This window comes from Myotis davidii, unplaced genomic scaffold, assembly GCF_000327345.1.
Source record: "Myotis davidii unplaced genomic scaffold, ASM32734v1 scaffold292, whole genome shotgun sequence".
NCBI classification, from domain to species: Eukaryota; Metazoa; Chordata; class Mammalia; order Chiroptera; family Vespertilionidae; genus Myotis; species Myotis davidii.
In genome coordinates, this window is record NW_006285042.1 from 3,453,340 (window position 1) to 3,472,379 (window position 19,040).

At 37.8% G+C, this 19,040-nt stretch overlaps 2 protein-coding genes across 2 annotated transcripts in view; one reads left to right on the forward strand and one right to left on the reverse strand.

The window, feature by feature from the left end:
* The window catches only part of PEX3 (peroxisomal biogenesis factor 3), a 29,962-nt gene extending 25,736 nt beyond the window's left edge, over positions 1-4,226 (forward strand). Inside the window, exons 10-11 of the mRNA XM_006755384.2 lie at positions 2,036-2,132; positions 3,412-4,226. Of these exons, the coding sequence (XP_006755447.1) occupies positions 2,036-2,132; positions 3,412-3,495 (181 nt within the window). The 3' untranslated portion in view covers positions 3,496-4,226. The remainder of the gene's footprint in view (positions 1-2,035; positions 2,133-3,411) is intronic.
* A 3,338-nt stretch (positions 4,227-7,564) lies between these two features.
* Positions 7,565-19,040, reverse strand: part of FUCA2 (fucosidase, alpha-L- 2, plasma) — an 11,832-nt gene continuing 356 nt past the window's right edge. Inside the window, exons 2-8 of the mRNA XM_006755410.2 lie at positions 18,866-19,038; positions 15,835-16,022; positions 12,653-12,992; positions 11,160-11,370; positions 10,721-10,911; positions 8,846-8,954; positions 7,565-8,077 (exon numbers count right to left, since the gene is read on the reverse strand). Of these exons, the coding sequence (XP_006755473.1) occupies positions 7,937-8,077; positions 8,846-8,954; positions 10,721-10,911; positions 11,160-11,370; positions 12,653-12,992; positions 15,835-16,022; positions 18,866-19,038 (1,353 nt within the window). The 3' untranslated portion in view covers positions 7,565-7,936. The remainder of the gene's footprint in view (positions 8,078-8,845; positions 8,955-10,720; positions 10,912-11,159; positions 11,371-12,652; positions 12,993-15,834; positions 16,023-18,865; positions 19,039-19,040) is intronic.

Here is a 19,040-nt window from a genome sequence, read left to right on the forward strand (position 1 = left end):
GGAGGTTTAAACAATAAAAACATAAATGAACTGATAGAAACAGGTGAATATTTGTCTGATATCAAAATGGAGAAAAAAATAATTCTAAGATTGAAAGAACTTTAGATAAATAAAATGATAGGTTTTACAAATGTAGAATTTAAAACTTATAAATCAAACAAGTTTATAATTTAACTAGAGGCCCAGTACACGACATTTGTGCATTGTGGGGTCGGGGGAAGGGGAGTCCCTCAGCCCGGCCTGCGCCCTCTTGCAGTCCAGGAGCCCTCAGAGGATGTCCTACTGACTGCTGTCAGACATCCTAGTGCTGCCGGGAGGCGGGAGAGGAAATAATCTGAACTGAGAACTATAACTCTTTAATATAGTGTTGAACTGGAAAGAAGCAATTGACATTCAGGGCAGAAGCCACAAGGCAAAGACTTTGAAACAGGAGGACCAAGGTTCAATTTGAGGACCTGGAAGAAGGCTGATTTGGCACCTGAACAGATAGAACTAGGGAAAGCATTGTGTGAGATGGAGTTGGAGAAGTCAGCACATGCAGATTATGGGTGTTGGCTTGAAATGCTGGGGAGCTACTAGAGAAGTGAGAAAAGAGTGACATGATGGGAGTATTTTGATTGCTTTGTGGAAAAGGAATTGGGAAAGGGGAAGATGGGGTGCAACATAGCAATGGATGAATGAAGACTTTTATTAATCAATTCAACAAGTATGTATTGAGCACACATGGTACCTAACATCATGGACCTTGTACTAATATTTTGTATGATAGTGGTGTCTTCTATTCCTATTGAAGACAAATTCACAAATAAAAAAAAGAAACAAGTAAACAAATCATGACAGATTTTGAAAAATGGCTACATAGGTACTATGAAAAGAGAATGCCTAATTTCTTCAGGAGTTCATAAAACCTCCCTGTTTTTTTTCTTTTTAAGCATTGCCTCAAATCTCAGCAACAGCATACTCATTAGACACCATTGCTTCAGCATTTTCATTATATTTAAAAGAAAATTTCTAGTCTAGCCTTAGGTTTAAATGTATAAAGTATGATATTTAATATAATAAACCTAAGTCTGTAACCAACACACAAAAATTCATTTTATCATTTAACAGTATATCATATATAATCACACAGTAATTTATTCATCTCACAAATGCTTACTGAACACAAGTTAGAAGGTAATTGCTGTATTTTGGACAGGAGATAATGCTTAACTTGGACTAAGTTTGGCAGTGGGGAGAAGAAGACCCATTTTAAGAAATATTTAAGATTGTGGAGAGATTGGATATACACAGGAGAAGGAAGTGCCAAGGATAATGCTCAGGTTTCCTGTTTACACATTCAGATAGATCATGGCACAGTTCACTGGAATAGAGGGAAGAAACATTCAACATTGCTAGTTATTGAGGAAAATACAGACCACAACTGTGAGATACTATTTTCAGCTATCAGACATACAAAGATTAAAGAAAAGATAATGCTTGACACAGAAAGAAGACATGAAAGACCAGTATTCTCACACACTGCTGGAGAAGCAGAGGGCATTTGCGATACACATTTGAAACCTTGAAAACATTCCTACCCTTTGATCCAGTAATTCCATGTTAATACAAAGAGTTACTTATATTAAGGAAAATTAGGCAAAAACTAAATGCCTAATTCTAGGGAATTGATAATATAAATTATCACAGCTAGTTTGATTACTATATAATCATTAAAAACAGACAAAAAATTTGGAAGAACATTTAATAAGATGAAAACATGCATATATGAATAAAAATTCAAAACAGTGTTACTTGGGAAGTTATAATTGTATGTTAAAAACAAAAACAGATATGTGTAAAAATTACTGAAGGAAATTAACCATGATGTGAGTTACAGTTGTTGTTTCTAGGTAGTAGGATTATATGTGATTTTTATTTTCTTAACACATTTCTGTAAGTATTTATCAATAGCTGCTTATGAATTTATAATTAAAATGTTAAATACATATAAGATAAAGTTTATACAATACTAATTACTGTGATGATGTTTCAGTCTTTCCAGTGTCAGCCTGCCTTTAGCTAAGATAATTCCAATAGTAAATGGACAGATCCATTCAGTTTGCAGTGAAACACCTAGTCATTTTGTTCAGGTAAGAAGAAAGCTTTGGGGTATTTGGGGTATTAAAACTAGATTGCATTAACATTTGTTTTTGTCATTCTTTAAACTTTAACAATCTGGAAAAATATGAAGTGTTATCTTCTGTGGTCAATTGAGCATCTTTCGTTGCTTGTTGGCCATTTGTTTATACTTTAATGATCTGTTCAAGCTATTTCCCATTCTTTTATTGATGTGGTTTTCTCTTTATTAATGAGTTGTAGAAGTTCTTTATAAATGCTCATAAAAGTCCATTGTCAGATATATAGGTTGTATTTGGGTTTTGTTTTTGTTTCTTGGATGTTTGGGGGTTTTTTGTTTGTTTTTGTAAAGGTGTCTTTTGATTATGAAGTTTTTAAGGTTAATTACACTTATTTTCTTATCTAAAAAAAATACAAAAACTAAATTGTATTCTTGGATATTGTCCTGTTTGTCTAATATAAAATTGCACTTCCCTCCTGTGATACTTGTTCAAAGAAATAAAAAACTTAAAATCATATGTTAAGTGTGATAGAATGCCCATGCGAGTAATAATGTATCATGGCAAATTTATGAGGTTGGGAATACCTTTCTCCATGTTATAGTCCAACACCTGACAGACTATATTATAGCCCTGATAAAATCTAGCAGTCAGTTGAATTTACAGTGTTAATGTTTTGCACTAAGCTGTGTTAGCATATTGAGCCTTAAGGCAGATCAGTTATACAAGTCCTCAAATTTTGAGAATAAAAAAACTCTTATGGAGAAGTAAAACATTTTAATAATTAATATAACTATTAATAATACACCAATAATTTGCTCATTAAAGCTACATAGACAGTGGGCTGTTTAAATTTTTCCCTAGACTACCTATTTCTCCATCTTCTTTCTTAGGAAAGCATTTCAGAATGCATGGGTTAAGACTGATATTATTAAATGGATAACTTTAAATCCGTGTTAAGTGTTTTTTATCTGAGTCATTTGCAAACTTGGAAACTGTATTATAAGTAAAGAATTACTTGCAGTATACCTCAATTACAAACTACCTCAATAATGTGCAGTGAGAAGAGTCCCTAGGCGTAAGGGTAAAGATGGCATCCCTCATATAAGAACCTAACCAATAAATATCTCCTAGAATTTATTATAAGAAAAAATACTCCTTTCATTAAATGGTTTTTGGGTTTTTTTGGCTTTAACACCACAAAACTTAGCGCTACACTCCTTTCTTGATTGCAGAAGTGAATTCAGATTATCTACACATTTCAAACTGTAACATTTTGTTGTCATCTTTGTAGGATCTGTTGATGATGGAGCAAGTGAAAGACTTTGCAGCTAATGTCTATGAAGCTTTTAGTACCTCTCAACAACTGGAGAAATGACTTTTTCCTTTCAAAAAACCTACAGTGGAATTAATTTACTTTTAAATATACACTGAATAAGTCAACTATATAAATATAGGGTAATGATTTGTTACCAAAATGCCTAATAAAAAATATTCTGAAAGTCTTCATTCATAATAAAAGATTTATTTGTCATCTTTATTTTTTAAAGTCATCAACAGACTAACTAGTTTTTGTGGGCATATCTGAATGTACACAGCACACAGATCAGAATTTGTTATACCATGGATATTAGTTCCAAATGGACTGAAAACTAAATGTAGATACTTGTTTTGTATAATATGAAACTCAGTATACTTTGACATTGATACTGAGGTAAAATCTCTTTGGGAAGTAGGTGTGAGGTTTGGAAAATATGCTATTTAATGAATCAAAGTTCACTGAACTGCAGCATACAGTAGTAAATCAGACTTTTCTCCAGTTACCCCTCAAAGGATTAAATTATGTGTCTTAAATATATTTGATGGAGGACTTTGCTTTTTATGGAAATCAGTGAATTTAACAACCATGACCAGCATTCCTTTTTCTTCACTGTTGTTAACAATCCTTAGAAAATCACATAGTGATTTAGAGGCTAAATTGTGTTGATGCCGTTTACTCACATTATTTTAACTACATACTGTCATTCATTTGTATGTAAATAACTTTAATAACTTACTTTGTATTGATTTTAAGCACAGTGGATATTGCAATAAAATATTTTAGTAAAATATGGTTTTGTTAATACTTTATAGCCATTAACTTATTTGTTCCATAGGAAACTATATTTTGTTTATCCATTCATCTGTTGATGGACATTTGGGTTGCTTCCGCCTCTTGGCTATTATGAATGATGCTCCTATAAGCATGAATGTGCAAATATCTCTTGAAGACCCTACTCTCAATTATTTTGGATATTTACCCAGAAGTGGGATTTCTGGATCATGTAATAGTTCTGTTATTAAGTTTTAGAGGACCTTCCATACTGATTTTCATAGTGGTTACACCATTTTACAATCCAACAGTGCACATGGGTTCTAGTTTCTTTACATCCTTGCTAATACTAGTTGTTTTGTTTTTTGACAGTAGCCATTCTAATGGGTGTGAGGTGACATCTCGTGATTCTGATTTGCATTTCAGTGATTAGTGATCTTCATATTCTTGTTGGCCACATGTAAATCATCTTTGGTGTAATATCTATACAAGTCCTTGCCCATTTAAAAAAAAATTGTATTGAGCCCAGCCAGTGTGGCTCGGTGGTTAAGCATCGGTCAGTGAACCCGGAGGTCAGTTATATTCTTCGTCAGGGCACATACCCAGACTTCAGACTCAATCTCTAGTAGGGAGCATGCAGGAGACAACTGATCAATGATTCTCTCTCATAGTTAATGTTTCTATCCCTCATCTTTCCTCTCTGAAATCAATAAAATTATATGAAAACAAACAAAAAAAAAAACCTCCCTACAAACTAAAGCCCTGGACCAGGTGGCTTCACAGGTGAATTTTACCAAAACAAGATGATGACTACAAAGAAAGAAAATTATAGGCCAATATCCCTGATGAACATAGATGCTGAAGTCATCTACAAAATATTAGCAAACTGGATCCAGCAATATGTTGAAAAGATCATACACCATGATCAATTGGGATTTATTCCAGGGATGCAGGGTTGGTACAATATCCATAGCATTTTTGCTATTATGTTGGGGAGACACTATTTTTCAAGTTTCACTTTAATTGGTAATATAATTGATGTCTTTTAATTTGTTTAGAAAAAAATAAGTAGCATTTCCTTCTGAAAATAAGTAATTCATTTTCTTTAGTAAATCTATAGTGCTATGTTTATGTAGGAAATTAGGACAGAAATAAATCATGTATCATTAGTATATTAGATATACTAGTACTAGTATTTTCAGTAATATAAGAATATTTTCAGTAACATCATTTTATGTTCCTCCAACATAAATGTAGCTCATTAGTGGAAGGCAGAAAATGAATTATGAAGTCTTCTAAGTCCAGGCTAGGCCTGGCGCCAACAGCTAGAGAGTCTATGTCTAAAATGTTAAAAAAAAAAAAATTTAAATGTGGGAGGAGGGCAAATGCTTCTTTTCAAAATGTGACAGAATATGTTATTTCTAATAGGGAGATATAACAACTGCATTTTGGGAAACTAGTAAATGTGTGTATAATAGGGTATCTCTTCCAGCAGTATTAATCCAGGATTTCGTCCAAAGAAAATTTGAGGCTGAACAGATGTGGCATTCTAAAGATAAAGTGATCAGCTGAAAATTACCACCTACCATCATCTGCATCTGTAGTTATGGCAACTGAAGAGATGACAAGGTAAAAAACACATATATTTGAAGTTAATTGACCTTAGACATTATAAACTTGTCTTCTCTCAGTACAGTAGGAACCCTCTTGTCGGGAACCCTTAGTTGTTTGGTTAATCCAAAAAGTCACTAAAGCAGGGATCATAAAAAATAAATAGCCCTGGCTGGTGTGGCTCAGTTAGTTGGAATGTCATCCTGTGCCTGAATGGTCACAGGTTTGATTCCTGGAAGAGTATGTACTAAAGTGTTAATAGTAGTGATCTGAACAGTGACTTTACCTTTGAGCATTTCTGTGTTTTAAAATATCTACAGTGAACATTTATTAGTTTTATTACCACAAGGAAAAAAAAACAATTTTTAAAATAAAAATACAATTACTATAAGCATTGGATATATATATTGGGCCAAATTTATTATATACCTTCCAGTTGTATTAGTCTTCTAGGATTGCCATAACAAAATGCCACCCACTGGGCAGCTTAAACAACAATAATTTATATTCTCACAGTTCTGAAGGTGGACAATTCTAGATGTCAGCCGGTTTGGTTTCCCTTGAGGCCTCGCCTTGGCCTGCAGAGGGCCCACCTTCTCACTGTATCCTTACATGGCCTTTCCTCTCTGCTTGTGCATCCCTGGTGACTCTTTTATAAGGACACCAGTCATATTGGATTAGGGCCCCCACCCCTGATTTTATTTAACCTTAATTATCTCCTTAAATGCTACACCTCCAAATATAGTTGCACTGGTGATTAAGGCTTCAACATTTGGAAGCAGACACAATTCAGTCCTTAACACCACCAACTGCTAGCTACTCTGAAACAAAAATTTCCAACTCTGAATTGCACATGAAATTAAATTCACTGTGGAGAGACTTTAACAGCAAATATGGGGGAGAGAGAAAATTTCCTCCACCCTTCTAGGTTCTTCCAGCTGGTTTAATCAAATCAACATGAAACAGATAAGAGAAGATAATCAAATTTAATCACATGCGTGCATATGAGAACTCCACACACATGAGAGGTTCAGAGACAGGAAGTTAAAATGAGGCATTTATGACATTCTGAGCTAAGCTTGAGGAGTAAGGAAAGGCCCATGGAGGCTTCAGAGGGAGGGAGGTCTTTGCAGCAGGATGAAGAGAAAATCAGATGCTCAGTACTTTGAATTTTGTCCTGCCCTATCATAGAAAGGTCATAAGAAGTTATTTCTTTCCATGATGTGTACAGCGATGACTGACATTTCTTGGTCAAAAATGTCAAGTGGGAGAACATGTGCAAGGTTTGTGATTGCAGAATTAAGTGGAGATGGTAAAGATTGTTAACTGACCCAAGAAGGCTTGTAACAACACTATTCTTGGAATTATGTGGATTTTCTCCTTTGTTTTTAATACTAATTTCTATTAACAAAATTAAATATCCTGTCAAAGATTTTTAAGATATTCTTTGTTTACTTTGTAGATCTGTCAGTTTACTTGAAACATTAAAATGGTGAGAAATATATATTTTTTTAAATATATTTTATTGATTTTTTTACAGAGAGGAAGGGAGAGAGATAGAGAGTTAGAAACATCGATGAGAGAGAAACATCGATCAGCCGCCTCCCGCACATCCCCCACTGCGGACGCGCCCGCAACCAAGATAATGCCCTCAACCGGAATCGAACCTGGGACCTTTCAGTCCGCAGGCTGACGCTCTATCTACTGAGCCAAACCGGTTTTGGCAAGAAATATATTTAAAAAAAAAAAAAAACAACACCAAAAATGTATCTCTGGTGATAACTCTTACTATGGGCAAGGCCCCAAATTTAAATTCCTTAAGGGAGAGATAAAAGTTTCTCAATGAGCCTGAGTCTCAATTGCCTTCAGCTCAAAAGAATACATTCCAAAATGGCGCATCTTGGCGAGGCCTGTTCTGAATGCAAGGTCACTGGAGAGCTATAATAGTTACATGGGTAATTTAAGGAGTAAGAGGGGAAACGGACTGTATTGCCTAAATAAGTACTTGACTTTTCTTGACCCATTTTACATTTGCTTTCTCCATGTGCTATAATTATAGAAACCTGATATTTTCTAGTCTTAGATGTAACTGCAGCATGAACCACTCCGCTGCACATTAGATCACGTTAGTTAGTGCTAGAGCCCAGCCCCATTTACAAGGCATCTGATGAAAGGTGAGATGTGGCAGTTCCACCATAATGCCGTTTTTCTCCAAAGAGATCCATTTAAGTGGCTGTCCATGTCCCAGTAGCTTAACCTGAAATTAAAACACACACACAAATGTCTCCAGGTATATCTGTGACTTGCCCACTTTATTGAGAAGGGGTGGTTGATATTCCTTAAAAGTATTGTAGACAGAAGATTCATTTTTTACTTTTATTTAGTAGTTCACAAGCTATAATTAAACATTAGATTTCAACTCCATCTTCTTTTTGGCCTGATCAACCATAAGCGTTAGAAATGAAATATGAAAATACGATGCAAGGAGAAGCATGTGGACAATTCACCTCCAAGAAAATTGTTGATTTCTTTAAAATAAGCTATAAAATATATCAAAATGAATTCAATACCAGACTTAGTGGTTATAACTATTAGATTAACCTTTAACTTTCTCCAAAGTATTTTATGAACTTAACATAGTAGGGCTAAGACTTCTTCCTTTTATTCTAATGTGTTCTGGGTGGGATGTCAGGGGAAGAATACAAATTCCAGTTTTATGAAGAATCATTTCAGATGCATACAGTGAACTCGAACAACATAAAACAACTGTGAGGAAGAATATTTTACATTGATGTGAATGGAGATGACTTATCTGCTTTATAAGTTTAGTTTTCTGGGAAATGAAAAAGAAATTTTCAAAGGTTCTGGCCAAATATTGCCATTAATGAAGCTCATTTTAAAATTACTCTTATGGGTAAATAAGAACAACACATATAAGGATCTCCTTAAAGTTAAAAGTTATGTTTTTATCAGGATATTCTTGTCAACAATTTAAAGGAACAATAAAGATAAAATTCCCTCTTACCTCTATTGACCCCAGAGTAGCTTTGGGTTGGCCAAGAAACAGCTGTCCTGATGTGGGCCATTTGAGAAACATGGCATAGACCAAGTTTTCTTTAGCTTTTGAGGTGTACCTGGTTAAAAGGGGAGGAAAGCATAGTAATATTTCTCATTATTTATAGGTCAGGTCTGAGTTATTTATAGAGATACTTCCATTTGGTAAATATTTACCAAGTGGGAAAGAGCTCTCACAGTGAGGAGGGGAGAACAGGGCCACCTTAGGTAGGTGACATTGGTAGGAGCCAGAGATGGGGCTTTACAGGCCTTGTCGAATGCCTTGACTTTTTATCTTTATTTATTTTTTTAAAGATATGTTTTTATTGATTTTAGAGAGAGGAAGGGAGAGGGAGAGAAATGGAAACATCAATGATGAGAGAGAATCATTGATCAGCTGCCTCCTGCATACCCCCTATTGGGGATTGAGCCTGCAACCCAGGCATGTGCCCTGACCAGCAACAAATTCATGACCTCCTGGTTCATGGCTTGCCACTCAAACATCAAGCCACACTGGCCAGGCTTATCTTTACATATTATAATAAAGGAAACTTGATGGAATAACTGTTAATGATTGTGAAGTCCCAGATCAGACACTCTCATAGTCAAATATAAGTACAGAAAAAAATTCCACAACCAGATTTAAACTGGGCTCTGTGAAATGAAGGCTCAGTACTGAGTTCTCATTATGGCTTCTCACAGACCCAAAGTTCTAAAATTCTACAACAGGTTGCTTCTGTCTGCATTGCCTTAGTTTATTTTCTTCAATGTGCTAACAATTTTTTAAAGTCACAATTCAAGTGAAATCAAAGAACAGTTAGTCTAATCTTTTGAATTATACTTGATCAGCTATACTCACTTTGGTAGCAACACAAGGTGAATTTTTAGAGCTCCACTCATACTACTCTTATCTACACTAATAAAAGAGAAACATGCAAATTGGTGTCACTTCGCTATGCCCACCAGCCAATCAGCGCAACTATGCAAATTAACCCAACAAAGATGGCAATTAATTTGCATATGCAGGCACGGAGCGAAGACTGAAGGCTCCAGCCAAAGTGAAGACTGAAGACTAAAGACTGAAATCTTCGTGCAACAGGCTCCGAACCTCGCTGGGTCCTGGGTGTTGGCAGCCAAGGGAAGGAAGGCCTATTGCACGAATCTTCGTGCAACAGGCTGCTAGTGTGTATATAAAAACCTCACATTAGAAACCATCACATATGCAGAGTCTGATTCAGGTTCTCATTGGCCCACAGAACCTTCCAAAACTCAGGGGCCTGAGGCAAGGCTTTTAAAGAAAAATACAGCAAAAAGAAAAATTATCAAGTTAAGATAATTGATTTTAAAGAAACTTAAGGTTTAGATTTACTTGGACACTATAAACAAGTTACAATTATTTTAATCAACTAGTGCTGTTATTGGAGCTGATTTTTAATATTTTTTCATGCCCTTTAGCACTTCTTGCTTGCTAATTTGATGTGATACGACATCTGCAAATGTTAGAATTTACTTAACTAACTAAACAGAAGTCTCTCTTTTGGATTAACCACTCAAGGTTTTTCAATTTTCTAAATGGCTTGTAATTTTTATAAGAGTTGACTACTTTTCACTAAAATTTGTCAACTATTAAGAGGTATCTAGAGATAATTTGAGCTCAATTTGCTAAACAGTAAGTGTTCAAAAACATGCTTCCCCTTCCTTCTCTTCATAGAAAATAAAGTTTGGAAAGTGTTTTGTATAGAAAGGCATTCATCCAATTTCCTCTTTTATCCTATTTTTCTCTTTATATCTGAGAAAATTTAAGTGCCTTCTTTTATCAGATAGTACTGATAAAAGAATAACTTACCACACATCTGGGGTGACAGTGTCATTCTGGGATCTCCAAGTGTTGGTTTCATAAATGGCTTCTCCATTGACTTTTAGCCAGGTCCCCATTTGCCTTAATCGCTCCTCAAAAATTGGAGAAATGGTCCCATCCTTAGTGGGCCCAATATTCATCAAAAGATTTCCTCCACATGAAACTGTTTCTACAAGTTGCTAAAAATAAAAAAATAAGAATACATATAGTTTTTAGAGAGATAAAGCAATTCCATCACAAATGTATTAATATGTTGTATTTATGGGTTTATAAATAAATATTTGGTCACTATCTAGGAGAACAAGCATGGAAGACAGAACAGTGCCCTGTATTTATAAGCCACTGAGCTATACAAACAAAAAATGATTCTCACACACCCACACTATTAAGAATATTACCACAATTGTTACTAGACATTTCACTGTACCTTCACCAATTCTTCAATTGTAAGGTAGTCACGGATTCCTGCATTCCTCCTATAGCCCCAGGAAAACTTGTCTATTGTCATGCAGTTTTCCCACTTATGTGGCAGAAGATGTCCTGGGTTATACCTGTCACTGCAGGTATAGTAGCCACCATGCTTACAGATGCTACCAGCTCCCCAACGGTCATTGGTGACTACTGTGTCCCGAACTGGGCTGGAATGAAAAACATACTTTTTAAAAACAAAAAGTAAAATTTTTCAACACAAGAGGAAATGTCACTAAAAAGTGGTCTGACTGAAATTTACTCTTAAAAATGCACTAATAAATGTGTAATATAATACAAAGCCCATGGTTTTGAAGTCAAATGGACCTGGGCTGCCTACAGTCCTGTCCCGCTCACTTTCTAAGCTTCCTATCCTACAGCAAGGTACCTATTCCTCTGAGTGAACAATTTCTTCAGCTCTCATTAGAACAGAAAAGTTTATATGACACACCTTAGTCCAGTGTTCAGCACATACAGCACGAATAAGAGTATTACACTATTTTTTTGAAGCTTGCCCCCAATATTGTGAATGATACCCAAAACTGAATTCACAATGAAGACATTCTTCTCACCATTGCCTGAATCATCTCATCTCTTTCTCATACAATTGTGCCTAATACTGAAATATTTCAGGTAAGTCGACTTGCAATCATGAAATTCACTGTGGTATGAAATATCCTACAATATTGTTTCTCATAAGAGGTGGTTCCTCCAGCACCTCTCTACTGAGAGGGGACCCCCATTTTGATTCACAAATTGAAGTGGATGGCTCCCAGTCTTTCCCATTGGAAGGGGTACCTGCTGTTCTAAATATCAAGGCCTATCCAGAGTATTTATATGTCCGCCCTTTGTGGGCCCAGGGAACACAGCAGAACACTCCCTGACTTCATAACACAGTACCAGGTACCTCCTAGTTACAAATATAAATTTGTTCCATCTAGTTTAAGCCTAAATAGCAGAGCTCAGTCAGAACTCCCTGTGCCAATGGGACAGGCTGGAACACGCTAGAAAGCAAAAGGAAAGAACAGGAAGAGGTGAGAATGATGAAGGAAAAAAGGAGACAGACAAGGGGGACATGGACTGGTTATCAAAGAGTAAGAGGATGAACAGAAGAAGCAATTAGAGGAACTGAAGAGCACATAAGCAGAAACAGTCATGGGTAAATATAGTTGTCCCAGGACAGGAGATGAAAAAGGGGACCCACAAAATTAATGTCTTCAAAATTCTGCATTCTGTGATTTTTGGTCCCACTTCAAAATTTAACTCTTGATTTGTAATTCTTGATTATTTTGAGTAAATACTGATATATCTAATAAGAATTATTTATAATGATTTCCTCCCCCATATCATACATGAGCCTGAAAGGAAATATTTCAAGAAGCAAGGGAATGAAATGTTATGCATGTATTAGGAACATTTAAGGTAGCTACAGCAGTCTAACAGCATACACGCCTTTCATTGTACAGCCAAGCTAAGAAACCTGTGCTGTTCCAGTAGCAATCGGGTGCCCCTCCATCACCATCTGCCCACAGGACCTCCGGCCGGTACTTGTTCACCAACTCGTAGAGCTCGGGCTGCATCTTAGAAACTGGAAACTGTCGCTTCTGGAAGGAGCTGGATTCATCATCAAGGAAGAGCAGATGAAACCACTCAAAAAGGGAATAGTAGAGTCCAAAACGCAGGTCAGTCCTGTTCCTAATGGCTACCTCCAGTTCCTTGACGACGTCCCTCGTGGGCCCCTCATCTACAGCATTCCAGTTCCACGAATGCTCTGAACCCCACAAGGTGAAGCCTGCACAATTAGGTTAACAACCTGTGTAAGTAGGCCCACTTTATTTTAGGTAAATCTCTACCAATGCAAATGCAAAAACATATCTAATCATTCCGATGGTATATAAATAACTGCTTCTACAAACAACTGTTATGGCAATATTTTTTTCATGATATATATTCTGCTTTTATATGAGCAACAAGTGAGACTTTAAACAAGGTAAACCGTGGTTTTTAAAAGTAACTCTCACCTGGCCGGCGTGGCTCAGGGGTTGAGCTTTGACCTATGAAGCAGGAGGTCACAGTTCGATTCCTGATCGAGGGCACATGCTCGGGTTGTGGCTCAATCCCCAGTATGGGGCATGCAAGAGGCAACCAATCATTAATTCTCTCTCATCATTGATGTTTCTATTTCTATCCCTTCCCCTCTCCCTTCCTCTCTGAAATCAATAAAAACATATTTAAAAAATAAATAAAAGTAACTCTCAGGGTACTGACAATATCTGTAGAATCTAATCCAGCCGTGGGCAAACTACGGCCCACTGGCCAGATCCGGCCCATTTGAAATGAATAAAACTAAAAAAAAAAGACCGTACCCTTTTATGTAATAATGTTTACTTTGAATTTATATTAGTTCACACAAACACTCCATCCATGCTTTTGTTCCGGCCCTCCGGTCCAGTTTAAGAACCCATTGTGGAAAAAGTTTGCCCACCCCTGGCTCTAATCTGTCTTCTGTGTTTTCCCTCAGAGAATACAAGCTCCTTGAGGAATGGCATCATGTCTGCCCTGTTCCCTGTTATAGTCCCCTCCAGCTGCAAGCACTCGGTCTAACACGAAATCAGCAATCGACATGAGGTCACAGCTAAGATTAAAGTAGGTTCCCGCTTTTAGGGTTATTTTATTATAGTGTGATTCTTAGAACGCTGGTGATCCTTGTATAGCAATAAATCTGTTCACGAGGGGGTGGAGTGGAGTTGAGTAAGACTCTAGTCTGTACTTTAAAATACTTGACCCACCATTTGTAATCTCATCTACTCTAAAGTCGTAAGCTAAGATGTTGCTTCTTAAATTACCTAAAAGTGAATTATCTACCAACCACATAGGTCCTTCCATGCTGTCTCGAAGGTGCAGTGTGGATATTTTAAACCCTGATTCAAAATGTTTCAACTTGTCAGGCCCTAAGGTCAAGCAGTGCTGAAACCACATGGGTCTCCAGCTGTGTCACCACTGTTCGCTCACACAGTGGTCTTCCTGCCTAACAAGCCCAGCAGGATCTGTTCCATGAGCAATGAAAACACCTGACAGCATGGGTCCTAGGAAGTTTATACATGTGAGCTTCATCGTCTGTCCTCACAGTATGACCAAGAGTGGCTTTGTCTGTTGGTTGAATAAGCTCACTGTGTAATACCTTGTCCTTACAGCTCGGAGAAGTTCTAAGAGCAAGGAAATCAACACATTCACAAACAAATACACATCATACATATTCATCCAATAGGAGAAACGTCTATAGGAAAATCATTAAGCCACTAGAATTCGGGTAAAGAGGAAAAGATTCTAAGATAATTCCAGATTTGTGGTTTTGGTTCTTCCCTCCTACTCCCCTCCCCACCCTTGAAAGAAGCAATAGGGCAAGATTTCTTATACGAAGGCAAAGATGATCTTGCAGAAGAAATTGCCAAGTGAATTAACATTAAGTTGAAATAATAACAATTTATTGATGCTTCTTTGATCTTATTCACCTTTGAATGTTGAATGATAATGGGTGGAAATGATCCTATTAATGTAGGACCACAGTGATGATTAACTTTACTAGTATCAATTTGACTAGTAGGCCATAGGGTACCCAGATATTTGGTTAAACATTATTCTTGGTATGTCTATGAGGGTATTTCTGCATGAAATTAACATCTGAATAGATAAACTGAGTAAAGCAGATTGCCCTCCCCAATGTTGTGGGCCTCATCCAATCTGTTGAAGGCCTGAATAGAATAAACAGCTGAGTTAGAAAGAATTCTTTCTCTCTGCTTGCCTTTGAGCTGAGATATTGGACTTCTTCACCTTTGGACCCAGGCTTGAAATAGAACCTACATCAACTCTCCTAGTTTTCAGGCCTTCAGGCTCAGGCTGGAACTACACCATCAGCTCCTATGGCTAGAACTACACCATCAGCTCCTGTGTCTAGACCACTCAGCCTCCATAATTGTGTGAGTCAATTTCTTGTAATAAATCTCTTTATATCTCGTATACTTCCTATTGGTTCTGTTTCTCTGGAGAACCCTGACTAACACACCACTGTGTTTCCTTTGAGATATTCTTCCATTTCTGATATTTCTGGGCACCATTACAGTTCCATAATCCTTTTTTTTCTTTCAGGTAATCTGTATCACTTTCATCACTAGCAAACTGTCCACAATTTGGTCATGTAAGAGTTGGTCAAAAGCACGGCCGTGTGTGTCAGTAATGACACAAGACTACAGCGGCCTTACCCCATGATGCCTTCCCAGAATGCATTACAGAGGTGAAATGAAAGGAAAGAGCAGAATTCCAATTATAAATTTGACCTACAACCCACATCCCGTTTCAAATAGCTTTAATCAAATTTTAGAAATATTGTTAAATATGCCTATAACAAAAATGTGATCTCCTCCCTCCTCTGTTATATGGAGGGTATGATCTTTCTGCCTGCCTAATGTCTCTTAATTGGTGGAACATGTGGTCCCTTAAGTTATAAGCAAATGTCAGTAGCCACAAGAGAATACTCTGGTTTCGTGTAGATGACCTTGCTTGAGTTTCTGCTTCCAAATGAACTACTTTACACTTCATAACCATTGTCCATGTTTGCAAATGTTGCAGTTACTTACCCTCATGATGTTTGGAAGTTAAGACAACATATTTGGCACCAGAAGCCTGAAAAATATCTGCCCACTGGTTCGCATTATAAAACTTTGCAGTAAATAGCGGTCCAAAATCTTCATATTTGAAATCAGGAGGGTAATTATTTTTCATAAAGTCCACAAATGTTTGTATTTTTTCCTTTTGCCAATACCACCTAAAGGGACGAACAGAAACAGCATATGAAACATTTGAAATGACCAGGCCAGCTCCCTTTACTAATTCTCCCTCCCTCAAATATTACCCAGATTCACTTTTTCACTTCCCCACTAGTTTGACATTTCCTTAAAGAAAGTTTATGTAAACCACAATCCCCCTCTTATTCCATCTATCCCTCTGTGAAGTCTGCTCAACTCATAAACTAGAACATTCTAGACAACCCAGCCACGCATTTGCTATTAATCCCCACTTTTAAACAGCAACATGAGGTATATATATCTTTGTAACGTAAGTGAGGAAAGCTTTAAAGGGAAAACTCAGTGCCTAAAACACAACATGGATCTACTACCTTCACTAGCAGAGAATAAGTGGGGGAGTAGGCAACAGTAAAATCAAGAAGATGCCGCTATTTTAATCTATTGACTCAGCCTTCAAGGATTCCCTGTTATCTGCATTTATTCTGAGCAGTGGGGCCTAAGCTTCCCAAGCAAAACTTCATGAGGAAAACTGTATCAAAAACATAATTTTACATTTTAGACAGACATAGCAGTAACTTTCCTTATGAAACAGTCTCAAGCCCCATCTCTGACCCATCTTCTACTTTCTCCACCACCACCAGTCAGATACATATTTTTCCAGCTTCCACTGCAGCTTGGACATGGACATGTGACCCATGCTGGTCAATGGAATGTAAGGGGATGCCAACTTGGAAGATTCTGGGAAATGAATAATAAGAAAAACTGGCCTTCCTGCCTTTGGACAAGGTTATGTCAAGTTATGGCCGGCTACCACCATGAGACCACGAAGCAACAAGAGGCTGATGATAACAGAAAGTGTCTATGTCTTTGATTTCATCGATGAGCCAACTACTTCGAATTCTCCTTATGTATGATAACAAGCCCTACTATCGCACATTTTATTTTTCTATACCTTGAAGTGAAAGTATCCTAATTGAGCCACGACACATTTGTACCTTTTAAACTAAACTACAGAAGAAAAAACTGGGACACTCAGAAAGTTGAACAAGGATAAAGGATTTCTCCTATTTCCTCCTGGTACAGCCTAATTTGAACATGCATTCTCTATATTGTCTAGAGCAGGGGTGGGCAAACTTTTCGACTCGAGGGCCACAATGGGTTCTTAAACTGGACTGGAGGGCCGGAACAAAAGCATGGATGGAGTGTTTGTGTGAACTAATATAAATTCAAAGTAAACATCATTACATAAAAGGGTATGGTCTTTTTTTTTTTTTAGTTTTATTTATTTCAAACGGGCCGGATCCAGCCTGCGGGCCGTAGTTTGCCCTAGATCTAGAGCCACTTCTCAAATTTCATCCAAATGGACATGAAAAGAGGCACTTGAACAGTCCATCATTTATATTTGGTTTTGCATTGCCTATAAGGACAACCAGATATACTCATCGGCACTGTTGACTGCCCATGAGTCAAACTGTGAAGGGGAGTAGAGGTTTAGAAAAGTCACAAAGGGAAACCATGATAATTAAAGAATCGTCTACAGCAGCAGTCAACAACCTTTTGGACCTCATGGAGACCACCAGTGGTCTGCGGACCACTGGTTGGTGACCACAGGTCTACAGGGTTAATGCACTTACAGACCATCAGAAATATACTCTATCTTGTTTTGTTTGAGAAGTATTTTTATTGTTCTCGGTCACAACAAAAAGCCCTGTGTTCACTGGACGAAAATAAAAAGTTTACCACTGCAAACAATAAAATTACTCAAAATTAGTTGTCTGTGGCAGAGCATTGGTCTCAATTAACGAACATCAAATCCTCTTCTAGCACCAATTGTATAATTTACCTAATCTTCATAGTTGAACAAAATGATAACTTAATGTATTATCCTATAAAATAAAAGCCTAATATGTAAATTGACCAAACAGCAGAACAACCGGTTGCTATGACATGCACTGACCACCAAGGGGCAGATGCTCAATGCAGGAGCTGCCTTCTAGTGGGCAGTCCGTTCCTGCCTCCACCACCACCAGGCTCTGGAGCAGTGAGTCTGGCTCAAGGCTTCTGGTGGAGCTGCCCTCACCCCCCGCCCCTGGTGGTCAGTGCAGGTCATAGCGACCAGTCTTTCACGGGCAGTTGGGTCAATTTGCATATATATACTCTATAGATAGCATTTATCTTGAAGAATTTAACACCTTAAAGTATTTAATCAGGAAAGGTATGTGAAACACTTCAAAGTTGTAAGAGATTACATGCACATTTTTATACAGACCTCAAGGTAAAATCTATCTAAAGGGCAATACTCTTCATATAGTAAGGTGTTATTTTTATTAAACTACATTCTATCTAGAACGTGTTTTTAAAAATTCCTAGAGGCACACATGGTAACATTTTAACATTGAAGAGCCAGTGAATGCCCAAATGAAGAGATGTTTCCCATACCCATGCATTTATGTTGTCATCACACTTCATGGCAAAACGGCTGAAAATGAGCCGGTAGCTGAGAGGACAACGCCCTCTCCAGGGGCAGTTAAGGTGCAAGCCTCAGTGCTCATCCCGTGCCCCTACACAAGTCCACTGATTTCTGCTAGTTTCCTCGTTGGATGGTTACACTGTAGCGTGATAAACACAAGTTGGCAAGTGCAACTATCCAGGAGCTGAGAAGTCAGAGCCACCTTAAGTGCCTGGCAATAACCGCACTCACACGGAGGAAAAGTCAATGCTTACCCGGGCCGAAAGCTTACACAATAAATCAGACATTTCACACCGGAAATTCTAAACGCGGATAACCCACTGGGAGGCGGGTGGCGGCTGGGGGCCGGGGACAGAAAGAGGGCCCGGGAGACACGGAGGGAGGCACACTCACCAGAACCATTCGCTGCCGAAACTGGGCACGGAGAACACGCCCCAGTGGATGAAGATGCCGAACTTGGCCTGGTTGAACCAAGCGGGCAGCGGGCGGGCGTCCAGGGACTCCCAGGTGGGGTCGAAGCGCGGGGCGCCGCGGGCGGGACCGGGCGCGGGCAGCAGCAGCACCAGCG